The sequence below is a fragment of the Mytilus californianus genome, unplaced genomic scaffold (genome assembly GCF_021869535.1).
Source record: "Mytilus californianus isolate M0D057914Y unplaced genomic scaffold, xbMytCali1.0.p SCAF_2, whole genome shotgun sequence".
NCBI lineage: Eukaryota > Metazoa > Mollusca > Bivalvia > Mytilida > Mytilidae > Mytilus > Mytilus californianus.
Window position 1 is genome coordinate 90999809 of NW_026262668.1, and position 12545 is coordinate 91012353.

Consider the following 12545-nt stretch of genomic DNA (forward strand, 5'->3'; position numbering starts at 1 on the left):
TTGGTCCACATTGAACAAAAACGGTCCAAATTTCAACTTTATTACATTACATCAAACATTGAATTCTACATATTCTTTGATATATTGAAATTAACAAACAATTTAGTTTATGGATATTCCACCATAATAGGTAAATTAAATTTTTTCCAGTTCTTACACCACATTCATCCTGTGTCAGAAACCTATGCTGTGTCAAATATTTAATGACAATCCAAAGTCATAGCTGTATCAAGCTTGAATTTTGTGTCCATACTTGCCCCAACTGTTCAGGGTTCGACCTCTGCGGTCGTATCAAGCTGCGCCCCAGCGAAGCATTTTATTAGCATATAAAATCCAAAGTATTAAACAGGGTGTATACAGATATAAAAAAAGTGTATACTGAAAATCTAGATAAAACACGAAGTGAGTCATAATCTGTTAGACTATTATCAATGTGTACAGTATTTGAAAGAATTTACTAATGAATTAGGCATTCTGATACACTTCCTTAGTTTGTTGCTTATCCAAAATTCTAAATTTTATAAAAAATATCAAAATTTTTAAAAGTAGATGATACAAATGTACTTAGGAGTGTAAAGGTTAGGGTACCCATTTTGACCGTTTTTACATTTGCCTTAATTTAAGAAATGGACAAAAGTTTCCATTCTGATTTTATTTTTTAGCTGTATCATTTATATTAACTATATAATTTAATCTAATTTGGAATCCATTCTGAATCATATAAAAATTGGTTGGAACTGACCGCCAAACTATCAAAGATTCTGTAATGAGAAGTACCTAAATTGCATACATGCTTTACATCCGTAAAAATCAAATAACTGATCTTTTTGTTTTATTTCTTAGTCCATGCTTAGTCTACATTTTGTAAGAAATTGAAGCCTGTGACATATTTTAATTGCTCATTTTTAAACATTGACTTTTGCGGACATCACTTGTTTCCATAGATTTTACTTTTTTCAGTGGATGCTCCATTTGTTGATATATAAAGTGACCATTTTGTGTATATTTAAATATTTTGATCTATGTTGAAAGACATGCATAATGGCAAATTATAAAAGTACAAATTGTTTAAGTTTTAAGAAAACCTCTAAGATTTTCGTTGATATTATTGCAAATTGGGTACTCAGTGCAATTTTGGTACTGTGACTATAAATCAACTAACATTTAAAAAAGATCTGAATTATTTTAATACATAGTTTTCTTTAAATATTTGACTATCATAAAAGATTAAACATTTTGTTAGGTATTGTATGGAAAAAAGATGACGGTCATACATTCTATAGCAGTGGTAAAGATAACTTCCTATACCAACATGTGTTCAAAGATGCAATACGTCCAGCAGACAAAGTTGTACCTGATGGTCTAGATGTCAGTGTCATAGGACATGTAACTCAGGCTACTAAAGACAAGACAAAGTCACTAGGTAGGTTGGACTAACAGATACTCAACTTATGTTGAAAAACATGTATATTAGAAGCAAAGCAATTAATCCAGCATCATGGTAATGTCATTGAACATGATATTTTATTAAATGTATCTTTGATTTCAGTGTATAGGTATATTTTATCGGAAGTTAAAAAATCAAATTTCGAACACAATAAAAACAAATTGCCATAGTAAATGGTTGTTTTACTGATAGAACAAATAAAATATTCCCAAGCATTTTAGTAAAATAGATGTACCAATGCAAAACCCTGAAAGTGAAAGGTCAATATATAGTTCTTTCATTTGTAACTTATAAATAAATACAGAAAAATCATCTACAGCTTATATGCAAATCATAATGACAAATACAAACTTTTTATTTGTATTGTTACTGAATATTTATTTTCTTAAGGTGCTTGGCATAGAGGTTGGTATTTTATTTGCGCTTGCTGCTTTTTCAGAAATGGTTGCCAAAATTTTTATAAAATTCTGAATGTTTGAAAATATAAAAAAAAACATTCAACTTTTTCAAAGAAGCATGCACAATGTTTTGACACAATGTTGAATTAATTATGAATTAAGATTTTGGCAGCCTGTTTTGTTTTATCCTATTATTGTACATAATACATCCTGCAGCATTTAATCATTGTATAGACAACTTAGTCCAGCACAATATCCCTGAGATAGAAGATAATAAAGGTATGGTGTTATTGTGTCTAGTTCGTTGCTAGTGTTACAGACTTGCTAAGTTGTTACTAGTTGGAAAATTCATTCATTTGTTTTGTTCTAGTATTTGAAATGTTGAAATTTATTACCTTTGCATTTATAATTTGACCAAGGGTTTATAGTCATCACTTGTTATCTGTCGTTGTTGGTTTGTTGTCAGTCATCACTGTTAATTTTTTTTTAAATCTTCTCTTTTCATGCAGTTTAAAACTATTTAGAATCAAATTGACATATTTAGAAATTCATCCTTCATTTGTTTAAGTTTTATTATACATTATCAATGCAAATAATTTTATATCCAATCTGGAATGTCTACAAAATGATGTTTCCAATATGCTTTACCATTTCAAAATTTGCTTAATATGGCCTGACTTAAGGAACTTTCTAGTAAAAAGGATGGTTTTTTGTCGAGCCTGCGACTTTTGTCGCAAAAGCGAGACATGCGATCTTACATTCCGTCGGCAGCGTCCACAAATATTCACTCTGTGGTTATAGTTTTTGAAATTTTAATAACTTTCCTAAACTATCCTGCATTTCAACCAAACTTGGACAGAAGCTTGTTTATGATCATAAGATAGTATCCAGAAGTAAATTTTGTAAAAAAAAAAATCCTGTTTATCCGTATTTTACTCATAAATGGACTTAGTTTTTCTGCCAGTTAACATTACATTCACTCTGTGGTTAAAGTTTTTCAAATTTTAATAACTTTCTTAAACTATCCTGGATTTGTACCAAACTTGGACAGAAGCTTGTTTATGATCAAAAGCTAGTATCTAGAAGGAAATTTTGTAAAAATTTATTTCCTGTTTTTCCCTATATTACTTATAAATGGACTTAGTTTTATTCCAGTTAACATTACGTACAGTCTGCAGTTTAAGTTTTTAAAACATTTATTAGATTCATAAACCTTCTTGGATATTTACCAAACTTGAACAGAACTTTTTACAATCAAAAGATAGTATCTAGAGGAAAATTTTTAATCATTTTTTCCCCATTTTTGTTGAGCCTGCGACTAACAGCAAAAGTATGCGAGACACTGGGTTCCGCGGAACTCTTACGAATTTTTTAGCTGTCCTGCTGTACAACAAATATGATCTGCAGTGTTTAAAAAAAATCACCCATGTTGTTCCTTAGATTATAAGTCAAGTGTAGATTAGCAGAATAAGCTTGCAGTAAAATGAAATCGTCAATAAAGTTTTATAGATTTTATGGCCCATTTAAATGATAGTTGTAAGAATGTTTTGTTAGTGAATTTGATAGTTTCAAGTTAGTTTTGATTGAAGCTTTTTAGATGACTATGGCAGCTACAAGTTATAGGATACAGGGTATGAGAGTCCCTTATTCCAAAGTTTATCAAAATGCATGAATGTCACAGTGCTTGTTACTCACATCAGCCAAACTTATAAATATGAAGAATGCATATTAAGCTTATTCAAAGATCTTTATTTGCCTAAGAAATTTGAATCTAAGAAGGGAATTTGTTTTTACATGCCCCCAGCTCTAAGCAAAGGGGGCATTAAGGTTTACCCTTGTCCATCCGTATGTACATAAGTCCCAAAATTGTTTTTCATTCTCTTACATAAGTTCTCTCAACCAATGGTTATGAAACTTATACATAATGCTTACTACCACCAAACATAGATCAAGTTCAAATTGAGGTGGCGTCACTTTCACTGTTTTTGAGTTATGTCCCTTTATAAATGGAAAAATTGTTGAATTTACTGTTTCTGCACTCTAACTTCACTTTGCCACTTCCAAATGTTCTGAAACTTATACACAATGCTTATTATCACCAAACACAAATCAAGTTCGATTTTGGGAGTCGTCACTTTTACCATTCTAGGGTTACCCTTTTACTGTTTGTTTTGTCAAACCCCCTAGCAATCTTTAATGACAACATACAGAAACAAATGTCATTAAGTTTCAAAGCAAACAAAATGTAAATCGTTTTGAATTAGTCATTGACCTTGCATATTTACAAGCTGGTGGATCTGTGTCTTGGACAAGTTCCAAAATCAGTGCCGATCAATTATTTTTAAACGAGTTGTGTCCCTTTGAAATATTGATTTTATGGAAAATTGCATTGTTGGCGCTCTCATGTGTACAATTCTTGCCAGATTTTTATGAAACTTTTATCATAGGTTTATATCAGCAATGTCCCCAACAAGTTTGAAAATCAGTGCCGATCAAAGGTTGTGCCCTTTTGAAATATTAAATATATGGAAAATTGCATTGTTAGTGCTCTCGAGTGTACAATTCTTGCCAGATTTTTATGAAACTTATATCATAGGTTTATATCATCTATTTCTAAGACCAGTTTGAAAATCAGTGCAGATCAATTATTTTTAAAAGAGTTGTGTCCCTTTGAAATATTGATTTTATGGAAAATTGCATTGTTGGAGCTCTCATGTGTACAATTCTTGCCAGATTTTTATGAAACTTTTATCATAGGTTTAGGTTTATATCAGCAATGTCCCCAATAAGTTTGAAAATCAGTGCCAATCAAAGGTTGTGCCCTTTTGAAATATTAATTATATGGAAAATTGCATTGTTAGTGCTCTCAGGTGTTCAATTCTTGCCAGATTTTTATGAAACTTATATCATAGGTTTATATCATCAATTTCTCAGACCAGTTTGAAAATCAGTGCAGATCAATTATTTTTAAAAGAGTTGTGTCCCTTTGAAATATTGATTTTATGGAAAATTGCATTGTTGGAGCTCTCATGTGTACAATTCTTGCCAGATTTTTCTGAAACTTATGTCATAGGTTTATAAGCAATGTCTTGTACAAGTTCTAAAATCAGTGCTGATCAAATACTGACTTAGTTTTTGGTAGTTAACTTTACACTTTTACACTGACAGAAGCAATTGCAGGCAAAACACAGGGTTCTGTGGAACCCTTTTCACATTTTGTAGTTCAATGGAAGCTTTGAAGAGTGAAGGTAAATGAGTAAGCCATGATTGGATTTTTGATTATTTTCAGTTTATTTAGAAATATTCTCTTTTGAATAAGCATTTTAGCAATGTTGGATACCCACCGTGTCATTTGTATTCTTACATGATTATTGTATGTACATATTTGTACATTGCTAGAGCAAATGCACTGAGTTGGATTTTTGGGTCCATATATCCTCTTTACTCTTTGTCAACACAACTCTGCATGATACCTTTGATATACAAGAACACTGCAGTATTGCTAAATCCTGGTGTGTATGTGGTATGAGGTACTGGTTCATCTGGATTTCTTAAAAATGATGCCTTGGAAAGTTAAAAATTTTAATTATGTCAATATTCTCATATCTTTGAAGTTGATAATCTGATTTTAACCCAATTTTTCCTTCTCTAAAATGGAAATTTTGGGTACACTCAAATTTTGTTCTAATCAGCTGACAGTTCTTGTTGTCTTTGCCATACTCAAAAGTCATAATAAATTTACCAAGTTATAAAAAGCACACTGTACATCTTGATAAAATAGTAATGATTCATTTGCCATACATTTTAATCAGATTTGCCATACAACATGACAGTTGTTTTCCATTCATTCCATTGGTTGATAAAGTCTAACGTTTGATTTTGTCAGATTTTATGGACTTCCACCTTTTTCAATTTACCTTAGGAGTTCGGTATTTTATTAATATTTTTTCACTAAACTTAGATTATTCTTATTTTAGAGAAGAAGAAATACTCAATGTTTAGTAAACAACCAGATAAGGGGGATCAGTTTATTGATGCTAAAAGTTTTGTTTTCTCCTATACAAACTGCCATCAGGTAATGGTTATATTGATGCTAAGAGTTTTGTTTTCTCCTATACAAACTGCCGACAAGTAATGATTATATTGATGCTTAAAAGTTTTGTTATATTGATAATGTAAAAAACAATATTTATATGCAAGGAGTATATTGTCATCACAAAACATACTCTAATAGTCACTGTAAGGATATTTAATTGGGATATTCAGAGACCCATCTGTGAACAAGATTACAACAACAAAAACACTATGTTATAAAAGACAATCACCATTCTGGTTTTAACTCATGTGTTTTGGACCAATAAAGACAGGTTAAGTTCTATTTTCTTTGTTTTCACTACTGTTGTTGCTACTGGCAGGGGTATCTGTGTTCACTCAGACCACCTCTCTATTTTCATATAGATTTATTCTTTATTCTTTTTGTAAAAACTCAAAGACTAGTTCTGTTGGTTTTTTTTCAGACCAAATGGCATTCTCATATTTCTCAAAATTAAGTAAAAAACTTGCCTTGACTTGAACAGTAAAAAATAAGTCTTCTTTAATACATGAACAAACTTTTTTTTCATCCATTATTATGATGGATTTGAGACTGTCAATTACAGTTAAAAAACATTTCCTAATCAAACTAAGTCCTAATTAGAAAGTGAAATATTCCTAAATGTTAGACATATATCAATGATGCTTATAGTTTATTTGGATATCCACAGTTACTATCTATGGAATGGTTTGTGAATTGTGCTAAGCAGTATATTCTTCATGGAAGATCTTTTGAGGAAATGTGTGAGCATAATGCTCAAGTGTCAGATCAAAATGACAGATTCCAGGTATTTATCACAAACTATAAAATCACTGAAACTTGTTGCTCTGAAGATTATTATTCCAAATATATTAAGATTACATTTTATAACATCAAGCATTTATTTTAAAAATTGTGAAAAGTAGAATTGGTTTAATATCTTTATACTTTGATTTTATCTAACCTTATAATGTTGGATGTACATACATTGTACATGTATTTAAATTCATTGCTGTTATAAGACATGCAAACTTTTACCAGTTAGATAATATTTTTCAGGTCATAGATTGAGTAAAAGGAATTATGAGTTATATGTTAGTGAGACTGCAATCTAACGCTACAGTAAAATGAGAAAAGACATCAAGAGATCCATAGTCTGATCTAATCTGCAATATTTGTGCTAATTATTTATATCCAGTGGATGATATGTATTTAATTAGTACTATATAAAAAAGTTTATATTCAGTGCAAGTTGTGAATAGCATGGCGTAATATATTTTTATAGACTTTGAAAATTCAATTCAAACATAATGAGTAAAGCAGCTGAAAGATTCCAGCTTGAGCACTTTTGTTATTGGAAATATGTATTATGGTTGAAAATAAGTACTTATTGCAGGTTGCACAGAGCTGGAGAATGTTAAAGGCAATTTATACAACACCTACTGTCACTAAGAACTTACTTAGGACAGAATCAGTTATGTCTAATGTTAGTGAAAAGCCTAAAGACAAAGGTAAAATATAAAGTTTACTGAGGACAGAATCAGTTATGTCTAATGTTAGTGAAAAACCTAAAGATAAAGGTATAAAATAAAGTTTACTTAGGACAGAATAAGTTATGTCTAATATTTGTGAAAAACCTAAAGACAAAGGTAAAATATAAAGTTTACTTACGAAAGAATCAGTTATGTCTAATATTAGTGAAAAACCTAAAGACAAAGGTAAAATATAAAGTTTACTTAGGACAGAATAAGTTATGTCTAATATTAATGAAAAGCCTAAAGACAAAGGTAAAATATAAAGTTTACTTAGAACAGAATAAGTTATGTCTAATATTTGTGAAAAACCTAAAGACAAAGGTAAAATATAAAGTTTACTTAGGACAGAATCAGTTATGTCTAATGTTAGTGAAAAGCCTAAAGACAAAGGTAAAATATAAAGTTTACTTAGGACAGAATAAGTTATGTCTAATATTTGTGAAAAACCTAAAGACAAAGGTAAAATATAAAGTTTACTTAGGACAGAATCAGTTATGTCTAATGTTAGTGAAAAGCCTAAAGACAAAGGTAAAATATAAAGTTTACTTAGGACAGAATCAGTTATGTCTAATGTTAGTGAAAAGCATAAAAACAAAGGTAAAATATAAAGTTTACTTAGGACAGAATCAGTTATGTCTAATGTTAGTGAAAAGCCTAAAGACAAAGGTAAAATATAAAGTTTACTTAGGACAGAATCAGTTATGTCTAATGTTAGTGAAAACCCTAAAGACAAAGGTAAAATATAAAGTTTACTTAGGACAGAATTAGTTATGTCTAATGTTAGTGAAAAGTCTGAAGACAAAGGTAAAATATAAAGTTTACTTAGGACAGAATCAGTTATGTCTAATGTTAGTGAAAAGTCTAAAGACAAAGGTAAAATATAAAGTTTACTTAGGACAGAATAAGTTATGTCTAATATTAGTGAAAAGCCTAAAGACAAAGGTAAAATATAAAGTTTACTTAGGACAGAATAAGTTATGTCTAATATTTGTGAAAAACCTAAAGACAAAGGTAAAATATAAAGTTTACTTAGGACAGAATCAGTTAAGTCTAATGTTAGTGAAAAGTCTAAAGACAAAGGTAAAATATAAAGTTTACTTAGGACAGAATCAGTTATGTCTGATATTAGTGAAAAGCCTGAAGACAAAGGTAAAATATAAAGTTTACTTAGGACAGAATCAGTTATGTCTAATGTTAGTGAAAAACGTAAAGACAAAGAAAAAATATCAAGTTTACTTAGGACAGATTAAGTGATGTCTAATATTAGTGAAAAGCCTAAAGACAAAGGTAAAATATAAAGTTTACTTAGGACAGAATCAGTTATGTCTAATATTTGTGAAAAACCTAAAGACAAAGGGAAAATATAAAGTTTACTTAGGACAGAATCAGTTATGTCTAATATTAGTGAAAAGTCTAAAGACAAAGGTAAAATATAAAGTTTACTTAGGACAGAATCAGTTATGTCTAATGTTAGTGAAAAGTCTAAAGACAAAGGTAAAATATAAAGTTTACTTAGGACAGAATCAGTTATGTCTAATATTAGTGAAAAGCCTAAAGACAAAGGTAAAATATAAAGTTTACTTAGGACAGAATAAGTTATGTCTAATATTTGTGAAAAACCTAAAGACAAAGGTAAAATATAAAGTTTACTTAGGACAGAATCAGTTAAGTCTAATGTTAGTGAAAAGTCTAAAGACAAAGGTAAAATATAAAGTTTACTTAGGACAGAATCAGTTATGTCTGATATTAGTGAAAAGCCTAAAGACAAAGGTAAAATATAAAGTTTACTTAGGACAGAATCAGTTATGTCTAATGTTAGTGAAAAACGTAAAGACAAAGGAAAAATATCAAGTTTACTTAGGACAGATTAAGTGATGTCTAATATTAGTGAAAAGCCTAAAGACAAAGGTAAAATATAAAGTTTACTTAGGACAGAATCAGTTATGTCTAATATTTGTGAAAAACCTAAAGACAAAGGGAAAATATAAAGTTTACTTAGGACAGAATCAGTTATGTCTAATGTCTAAAGACAAAGGTAAAATATAAAGTTTACTTAGGACAGAATCAGTTATGTCTAATGTTAGTGAAAAGCCTAAAGACAAAGGTAAAATATAAAGTTTACTTAGGACAGAATCAGTTATGTCTAATATTAGTGAAAAACCTAAAGACAAAGGTAAAATATCAAGTTTACTTAGGACAGAATCAGTTATGTCTAATGTTAGTGAAAAGCCTAACGACAAAGGTAAAATATCAAGTTTACTTAGGACAGAATCAGTTATGTCTAATGTTAGTGAAAAGCCTAACGACAAAGGTAAAATATCAAGTTTACTTAGGACAGAATAAGTTATGTCTAATATTTGTGAAAAACCTAAAGACAAAGGTAAAATATCAAGTTTACTTAGGACAGAATCAGTTATGTCTAATGTTAGTAAAGAGCCTAAAGACAAAGGTAAAATAACAAGTTTACTTAGGACAGAATCAGTTATGTCTAATGTTAGTGAAAAACCTAAAGACAAAGGAAAAATATCAAGTTTACTTAGGACAGAATCAGTTATGTCTAATGTTAGTGAAAAGCCTAACGACAAAGGTAAAATATCAAGTTTACTAAGGACAGAATCAGTTATGTCTAATGTTAGTGAAAAGCCTAAAGACAAAGGAAAAATATCAAGTTTACTTAGGACAGAATCAGTTATGTCTAATGTTAGTGAAAAGCCTAACGACAAAGATAAAATATAAAGTTTACTTACGAAAGAATCAGTTATGTCTAATATTAGTGAAAAGCCTAAAGACAAAGGTAAAATATGAAGTTTAAATAACATAAGATTAGTAATAGTATTAAAATCTATTTTGAATTTTTAAAAGCATGTTTATTATAAATGAAAATCTTTTAATGAGATTTATCTACTTCTGTTATTGAAATGTTATAATGGAAATTGTTTTTCTCTTATGGTTGTGGCCTGTTGTCTATTTCCTTCATAAAGAGACATTACTTGTTTCACACTGACCGGAGTATGATATGATTTGTGATTTCAAAATGCATTGATAACTTTTAATTTCGTTATTTGGTCTAAAAAATGAAAAAAAAACTACTAAAGTCTCATTTATTATTATATTAAAATTAAACAATCTGACCTGATATCCAATTTTCACTTGTTATGAAACCTTTAAATTCATAATTGATGTGCAAGTTATTGATTATACTGCACTTATCCAATTTCATTAGTGGCATAAATATATTAAAACATCATAAAAATTTCTCAAAAATTGCAAAATTGAAGAAAAAAATACTTTGAAGGGCAAAAAGTATTATCCTTAAGTGTGTTTTTAGGTCATCATTTTGCTATGAAAATAAATTGTTATTACATGTATATACTTTTTCAGTTAATCAACCAGATACTCCCAAGTCTACAGAGAAGGATAAACAAACAATAGATGCTACCTCAGGTAACTTGTGTAGTTCCTTTCTATTACAGTATAAGTTAATAATTTCAGCAAATATATATTCAACAAATTAATCTAATCTTATCTACAGCACTCAGAAAGTCCACCCCTTTCTAATTAGCCCTCCTCCATCTGACACAGTATATGCTGCTGGAATCTAGACCAACTTCAGATTAGATGCAGATCAGTGTCTGACTAACTCTGTTCTGAATCTAGTAAAAAAACAGAGAATATTGTTGCTTACTTGTATACAATAAAGACATGTTACAGAACAGAACCACAATGCTTAAAGGACAGAGTGCGATAAAGAGCCTTATTTGGCCTATCTTTTTACTTAAATTCAAACTATTGATTTATGATTTCAATTTATGTCTTGTTTTACAGTTGAGATCATTCAAAAATTAAAAAAAAGTAATTTTTTACCCATGACTTCACAATAACTGCATTTTGACGTAAAGAAATAGTCTTTTTTTTAAATGTTGTGTGAAAAATACAAAGATTTTGGTTATTTTAGAGATAACGGTATTGTATTTGAAGCTTTGCAGACATCCATCAGTAGTTTTACTGTCGCAAATTGAGTTTACCTGGCAACGCGTAGCAGAGACAGCTAAACTAATATTTGCGACAGTAAAACTATCGATGGACGTCCACAAAGCTTCAAATACAATACAGTTATCTCTATTCTAATGCAAAATAAACAAATCATTGAATTTTAGTCATTATTTCTAAACATGTAAAATTTTCATTAATCGAAAATTCTGCAAAATGATTTTATCTTCTTTGGTGCCTAAACTAAGTGATGCATCCAGCATCAAACTTAAACACCAGGCGTTTTCTGGCTTCTTGTCCGCTTCAGAATGAAAAAGAAGATTTCTAGGTGCAAAATGTGAGTTTTTTTGCTTATTATTGGAGATATTACATGTCAATACATTCCGGAATTCAAAATGTCGGCTTCCTTAGTTACAGACAGGGAGATAGAGAATTTTACGCTAATTGTCATCCAATCAGAACCATTGGTACAAAATAATTCCATTAGAATTTTACATATTTTTTGGAACTGCCAATATAAAGCACGTGGAAGTACCAACTAAGAAATTTACCACAATGTTTGTCTAAATGAAAAACACTTTTCATATCATTATGTTTGTGCTTCTTGCATGCACTCAATATTTTCCACTAACAAAACTTGTGAAAATATGCAAATTTTGTCATTTTTTGAAGAAAAATTTATTTTGCTATTGTTCTGCTATAAAATCTCTGTAAATATTCTTGACATTATAAGCTATTACAGTTTAAACTTCGTACACACTGAACAAATATTTTAAGCTTAAATCAATTTTTTTTATATTACTTCATTTTCTAAGAGGAAAATGACCCATAGCACACCTCCTCCTTTCATAATTATAAAAACGCAAATAACATTTACAGTTTTCAAACAATACATAAATAAATTATTTAATTAAATCTGTGATATTCCAATTAAGGAACATAAGTAATAAAAAATGTTTGTGCTTGCAACACAAACTACTCTACAAATATCACTATAAACAAAGTCCAGCATGATATGACCTGCAATACCTCACCAATATGATTTTGGTCTTTGTTGTTCCTTTGTTTGTAGCTTGCTGTAGTTAATGAATAAGAATTTTATG

General features: G+C 29.6%; 1 protein-coding gene across 1 annotated transcript in view; it reads left to right on the forward strand.

The window, feature by feature from the left end:
• LOC127728454 (GATOR complex protein WDR24-like) overlaps nucleotides 1–12545 on the forward strand; it is a 47443-nt gene that overhangs the window by 27578 nt on the left and 7320 nt on the right. The window contains exons 10-14 of the mRNA XM_052235838.1: nucleotides 1244–1423; nucleotides 5823–5920; nucleotides 6609–6725; nucleotides 7314–7428; nucleotides 10834–10896. Of these exons, the coding sequence (XP_052091798.1) occupies nucleotides 1244–1423; nucleotides 5823–5920; nucleotides 6609–6725; nucleotides 7314–7428; nucleotides 10834–10896 (573 nt within the window). The remainder of the gene's footprint in view (nucleotides 1–1243; nucleotides 1424–5822; nucleotides 5921–6608; nucleotides 6726–7313; nucleotides 7429–10833; nucleotides 10897–12545) is intronic.